At 40.5% G+C, this 7,500-nt stretch overlaps 1 protein-coding gene across 1 annotated transcript in view; it reads left to right on the forward strand.

Moving 5' to 3' along the window:
• The window catches only part of LOC139375518 (adhesion G protein-coupled receptor L3-like), a 161,510-nt gene that overhangs the window by 124,319 nt on the left and 29,691 nt on the right, over positions 1 to 7,500 (forward strand). Inside the window, exons 15-16 of the mRNA XM_071117350.1 lie at positions 288 to 508; positions 6,399 to 6,465. Coding sequence (XP_070973451.1) covers positions 288 to 508; positions 6,399 to 6,465 — 288 coding nt within the window. The remainder of the gene's footprint in view (positions 1 to 287; positions 509 to 6,398; positions 6,466 to 7,500) is intronic.

Here is a 7,500-nt window from a genome sequence, read left to right on the forward strand (position 1 = left end):
TAGTCTCCCATCTAACCCCTACATCTCTCCTCTCCTCCTGCATTCTCTAGTAGTCTCCCGTCTAACCCCTACATCTCTCTCCTCTCCTCCTGCGTTCTCTAGTAGTCTCCCGTCTAACCCCTACATCTCTCCTCTCCTCCTGCGTTCTCTAGTAGTCTCCCGTCTAACCCCTACATCTCTCCTCCTGTGTTCTCTAGTAGTCTCCCGTCTAACCCCTACATCTCTCCTCTCCTCCTGCGTTCTCTAGTAGTCTCCCGTCTAACCCCTACATCTCTCCTCTCCTCCAGATTGCGTGTGCCGTCTTCGCGGCCCTGCTCCATTTCTTCTTCCTGTCTGCGTTTACCTGGATGTTCCTAGAGGGGGTTCAGCTGTACATCATGCTAGTGGAGGTGTTTGAATCAGAGCACTCCAGAACCAAGTACTTCTACCTGGCTGGGTACGGGGTTCCTGCTGTTATAGTGGCCGTCTCCGCTGCTGTGGACTACAGGAGCTACGGCACAGACAGAGTGTGAGTAGGGAGGGAGGGAGGGAGGGGGGGGGGGGGAGGGGGGAGGGGGATGGGGGGAGGGAGGGATATGGTTAACCAGCTGTTATAGTGGACTACAGGAGCTACGGCACAGACAGAGTGTGAGTAGGGAGGGAGTGAGGGAGGAAGGGAGGGAGTGAGTGAGCGAGGGAGGGAGAGAGAGAGGGGGATGGGAGGGAGGGATATGTTTAACCAGCTGTTATAGTGACTGTGGGAGGGAGGGAAGGAGGAGGAAGGAGGAGGAGGGGGAGGGGGCATGGGAGGAAGGGATATGGTTAACCAGATGTTATAGTGGCTGTGGGAGGGAGGGAGGGAGGGAGGGAGGGAGGGATATGGTTAACCAGATGTTATAGTGGCTGCTATATTGGACTATGGGAGTTACTGAAAGGACAGTGAGTATATATTGTATAGTAGAGTATTATATAGTATATTAGTATAATATAGTAGTAGTAGTAGTAGTATATGGTAAAGTAGTATAATATAGCATAGTAGTATAATATAGTAAAGTAGTATAGTATAGTATTATAATATAGTATAGTAGTATATTATAGCAGTAGAGTATAATGTAGTATAGTAGTATAATATAGTAAAGTAGTATAGTATAGTATTATAATATAGTATAGTAGTATATTATAGCAGTAGAGTATAATATAGTATCGGAGTATAATATAGTATAGTAGTATAGTATAGTATTATAATATAGTATAGTAGTATAATAAAGTAAAGTAGTATAGTATAGTATTATAATATAGTATAGTAGTATAGCATAGTAAAGTAGTATAGTATAGCATTATAATATAGTATAGTAGTATAATATAGTAAAGTAGTATATTATAGCAGTAGAGTATAGTAGTATAATATAGTATAGTATAGTATTATAATATAGTATAGTAGTATATTATAGCAGTAGAGTATAATATAGTATAGTAGCATAATATAGTAAAGTAGTATTGTATAGTATTATAATATAGTATAGTAGTATAATATAGTAAAGTAGTATAATATAGTATAGTATAGTACAGTAGTATAATATAGTATAGTATAGTAGTATAATATAGTATAGTAGTATAGTATAGTATTATAATATAGTATAGTAGTATAATATAGTAAAGTAGTATAATATAGTAAAATAGTATATATAGTATAGTAGTATATTATAGCAGTAGAGTATAATATAGTATTGTAGTATAATATAGTATAGTAGTATAATATAGGAAATATAGCAAAGTAGTATAGAATAGTGTATAGTTTAGTGCACTATAGTAGTATAGTGTATTATAGTATTACAATATAGTATTGTAGTATGTTATAGTATAGTATAATATAGTAGAGTATTGTTTTGTATAGTAAAGTATAGTATAGTATAGTGGTATATCACAGTAATATAGTGTGGTAGTACAGTATGGTATTATTGTTTGGTATTATAGTACCATACTATACTTGTATTGTATAGTGTAATATATATAATACTAGTATAATATAGTATAGTATAGTATAGTGGTATAGCAGTTTAGTATACTATAATATATAATAATAATATAGTGTAGTAGTACAGTATGGTATTATTGTTTGGTAGTATAGTACCATACTATACTTTTATTGTATAGTATAATATATATAATACCAGTATAATATAGTATAGTATAGTATAGTGGTATAGCAGTTTAGTATAGTATAATATTTAAAAGTAGTATAGTATAGTGGTGTAGAGTAATATAGTAGTTTAGTATAGTATCTTTGTGGGCCACTAGGACCATCACACGTACTCACACACACACACAAACACACACACACACACACACACACGGCAGCATTTAACCGTCAGGCAACACCAAGCAGGATTCCACATCAGATCAATATTTGATCAAATATCCCTAATTTAAATATTAGGTTCTAGATTCAGAAGTAGAGTTCATCAATAATTCCAGTCGAGCTCAGCTCAACAAAGACCTGTAAACACACGACTGTACCATAGAACTAGGTGGAACAGAACTAGGTGGAACAGCCCACAGAGGAACGCCCTCCCACCCCATCCTCACCTTTTATCACTAAGGTATGAAATCTCACTGGCGCCACCTGTCAGTGTAGCAGACTGGATCTAACAGGCTCACTGGAGCCCAATCGACTTTGGCAGCCTTTACTCTGAGACTGAGGAAGTATCCCCCCACCCCACCCCACCCCCCCTCCCCAATGAAGCACATTAATGATGTTGTGAACGTGGGTTTGCTGTACAAACTCGTACTATTCTAAAAAGTGACGCTGGCTCAGCGCGGAGCCGGAATGACTGGCCAGTCGCACTTATGTCCCATTCAGGGCCCATTATAAAAGGTGAAACTGACCCAGATTGATTGGCCAGTCGCATTGACTCTCATTGAGAGGCCATTCTAAAGGTGATTCTGGCTCAGCTGAGAGCCAGAATGACTGGCCAGTCGCACTGAGTTTAATTCAGGGCCCATTATAAAATGTGACACTAGCTCTGCTAGAGCCGTTATGGAGGTCACAGTGGCTCAGCCCAGACCCATAATGGAGCTCTGTCTAATGTGGCAGAAATTGGAAGATGAATAATTCAACTAGCAGGTCATGAATCAGTCGGCCATTTAAACCAGCTTAACACACACACACACACACACACACACACACACACACACACACACACACAGAGAGAGAGAGAAAGTCATCTGAGTGGAGCTCCCTTGTGTTGTGATGAATTGATAAGTAAAGATATTCAGGGTTATTTAATATACCATGTGTCTGGTAACATATTTTACTACCACTTTTAACCTGTGTGTGTGTGTGTGTGTGTGTGTGTGTGTGTGTGTGTGTGTGTGTGTGTGTGTGTGTGTGTGTGTGTGTGTGCACACTCTTGTCCTTTTCACCTTGTCCCAGTAATTTATCTACTTCATAAATACTGCTAGCGAGGGTTGCACCTATAACTCACTATTTAAAGAAACACACACACACTACAATGTCATATGGAGATCTAGGCGATGTCATATCTCTACACCTGGAGATAGCAGTGATGTCATATATCTATGTCTGGAGATAGCAGTGATGTCATATCTCTACGTCTGGAGATAGCAGTGATGTCATATCTCTACACCTGGAGATAGCAGTGATAGCATATCTCTATGTCTGGAGATAGCGTTGATGTCATGTCTCTACATCTGGAGATAGCAGTGATGTCATATATCTATGTCTGGAGATAGCGTTGATGTCACATCTCTATGTCTGGAGATAGCAGTGATGTCATATCTCTACATCTGGAGATAGCAGTGATGTCATGTCTCTACATCTGGAGATAGCAGTGATGTCATGTCTCTACACCTGGAGATAGCGTTGATGTCATGTCTCTACATCTGGAGATAGCAGTGATGTCATGTCTCTACATCTGGAGATAACGTTGATGTCATATCTCTACATCTGGAGATAGCGTTGATGTCATGTCTCTACATCTGGAGATAGCAGTGATGTCATGTCTCTACATCTGGAGATAGCGTTGATGTCATGTCTCTACATCTGGAGATAGCAGTGATGTCATGTCTCTACACCTGGAGATAGCGTTGATGTCATGTCTCTACATCTGGAGATAGCAGTGATGTCATGTCTCTACATCTGGAGATAACGTTGATGTCATATCTCTACATCTGGAGATAGCGTTGATGTCATGTCTCTACATCTGGAGATAGCAGTGATGTCATGTCTCTACATCTGGAGATAGTGTTGATGTCATGTCTCTACATCTGGAGATAGCAGTGATGTCATATCTCTACATCTGGAGATAGCAGTGATGTCATGTCTCTACATCTGGAGATAGCAGTGATGTCATGTCTCTACATCTGGAGATAGCAGTGATGTCATGTCTCTACATCTGGAGATAGCAGTGATGTCATGTCTCTACATCTGGAGATAGCAGTGATGTCATGTCTCTACATCTGGAGATAACGTTGATGTCATATCTCTACATCTGGAGATAGCGTTGATGTCATGTCTCTACATCTGGAGATAGCAGTGATGTCATGTCTCTACATCTGGAGATAACGTTGATGTCATATCTCTACATCTGGAGATAGCGTTGATGTCATGTCTCTACATCTAGAGATAGCAGTGATGTCATGTCTCTACATCTGGAGATAGCGTTGATGTCATGTCTCTACATCTGGAGATAGCAGTGATGTCATGTCTCTACACCTGGAGATAGCGTTGATGTCATGTCTCTACATCTGGAGATAGCAGTGATGTCATGTCTCTACATCTGGAGATAACGTTGATGTCATATCTCTACATCTGGAGATAGCGTTGATGTCATGTCTCTACATCTGGAGATAGCAGTGATGTCATGTCTCTACATCTGGAGATAGCGTTGATGTCATGTCTCTACATCTGGAGATAGCAGTGATGTCATATCTCTACATCTGGAGATAGCAGTGATGTCATGTCTCTACATCTGGAGATAGCAGTGATGTCATGTCTCTACATCTGGAGATAGCAGTGATGTCATGTCTCTACACCTGGAGATAGCGTTGATGTCATGTCTCTACATCTGGAGATAGCAGTGATGTCATGTCTCTACATCTGGAGATAACGTTGATGTCATATCTCTACATCTGGAGATAGCGTTGATGTCATGTCTCTACATCTGGAGATAGCAGTGATGTCATGTCTCTACATCTGGAGATAGCGTTGATGTCATGTCTCTACATCTGGAGATAGCAGTGATGTCATATCTCTACATCTGGAGATAGCAGTGATGTCATGTCTCTACATCTGGAGATAGCAGTGATGTCATGTCTCTACATCTGGAGATAGCAGTGATGTCATGTCTCTACATCTGGAGATAGCAGTGATGTCATGTCTCTACATCTGGAGATAGCAGTGATGTCATGTCTCTACATCTGGAGATAACGTTGATGTCATGTCTCTACATCTGGAGATAGCGTTGATGTCATGTCTCTACATCTGGAGATAGCAGTGATGTCATGTCTCTACATCTGGAGATAGCAGTGATGTCATGTCTCTACATCTGGAGATAGCAGTGATGTCATGTCTTTGAACCCTTCAGGGAGGTTTATTTATTTATCAGGCGCTCACCCCTATCTGTCTGTCTGTCTGTCTGTCTGTCTGTCTGTCTGTCTGTCTGTCTGTCTGTCTGTCTCATCTGGGTTATGTATGTTCTGTGTGTATATTCAATCTCTCTCTCTGTCCTGTCGGGTTATGGTAAATCCTCAACCATTCTCTATCCCTCTGTATATAAGGCATGTTTTTTATCCCTCTCCCTCATTCCCTCTCTCCCTCCCGTGCTTACTACTGGGCTTTTGGCATGTCTGATTTATGTTCCCTCTCTCTCTCTGTCTCTCTCTCTCTCTCTCTCTCTCTCTCTCTCCCCCTCTCTCTCTCTATCTCTCTTCCTCTGTCTCTCTCTCTCTCTCTCTCTCTCTCTCTCTCTCTCTCTCTCTCTCTCTCTCTCTCTCTCTCTCTCGCTCTCTCCCCCTCTCTCTCTCTCCCCCCCTCTCTCTCTCTCTATCCCCCTCTCTCCCCCCCCCCTCTCTCTCTCCCCCCCTCTCTCTCGCTCTCTCTCCCCCCTCTCTATCCCCCCCTCTCTCTCTCTCTCCCCCTCTCTCTCTCTCCCCTCTCCCTCTCTATCTCTCTCCCCCTCTCTCTCTCTCTCCCCTTCTCTCTCTCCCTAACCCCATCTCTCTCCCCTCTCTCTCTCTCTCTCTCTCTCTCTCTCTCTCTCTCTCTCTCTCTCACTCTCTCTCTGTCTCTCCCCCCTCTCTCTCTCCCCCCTCTCTTTCTCTCTCCCCCCTCTCTCTCTCTCCCCCCCTTTCTGTCTCTCTCTATCTCTCTCCCTCTCTCTCTCCCTCTCTCTCTGCAGGTGTTGGTTGCGGTTGGACACATATTTTATATGGAGTTTCATAGGCCCTGCCACGCTCATAATAATGGTAAGACACACACACACACACACATACACACACACACACACACACACTGTATATTCCTACTTTGAAAAAGAACTGGGTTTTAAGTAGTGCTTAATCTGTGTGAATGTATGCAGGGACTTTATTATACTGTAAGAAGAGAGAGCTGATACTGTGGCTATATACCTTAATAATAATTATGTTACTGTGGCTATATACCTTAATAATAATTATGTTACTGTGGCTATATACCTTAATAATAATTATGTTACTGTGGCTATATACTTTAATAATAATTATGTTACTGTGGTTATATACCTTAATAATAATTATGTTACTGTGGCTATATACCTTAATAATAATTATGATACTGTGGTTATATACCTTAATAATCATTATGATACTGTGGTTATATACCTTAATAATAATTATGATACTGTGGCTATATACCTTAATAATAATTATGTTACTGTGGTTCTATAAGTCCACAATAATTATGTTACTGTGGTTCTATAACTCCATAATAATTCTGGTTCTGTGGTTATATAAGTCCATAATAATTCTGGTTCTGTGGTTCTATAACTCCATAATAATTCTGGTTCCGTGATTCTATAACTCCATAATAATTCTGGTTCTGTGGTTCTATAAGTCCATAATAATTCTGGTTCTGTGGTTCTATAACGCCATAATAATTCTGGTTCTGTGGTTCTATAAGTCCATAATAATTCTGGTTCCGTGATTCTATAACTCCATAATAATTCTGGTTCTGTGGTTCTATAAGTCCATAATAATTCTGGTTCTGTGGTTCTATAACTCCATAATAATTCTGGTTCTGTGGTTCTATAACTCCATAATAATTCCTTCTCCAGGATTTTAGTATATATTTCTCATCCATACCTCTCATATGGAACACCTACAGTGGGGCAAAAAAGTATTTAGTCAGCCACCAATTGTGCAAGTTCTCCCACTTAAAAAGATGAGAGAGGCCTGTAATTTCCATCATAGGTACACTTCAACTATGACAGACAAAATGAGAAGAAAAAAATCCAGAAAATCACA

This window comes from Oncorhynchus clarkii, chromosome 19 (genome assembly GCF_045791955.1).
Source record: "Oncorhynchus clarkii lewisi isolate Uvic-CL-2024 chromosome 19, UVic_Ocla_1.0, whole genome shotgun sequence".
NCBI lineage: Eukaryota > Metazoa > Chordata > Actinopteri > Salmoniformes > Salmonidae > Oncorhynchus > Oncorhynchus clarkii.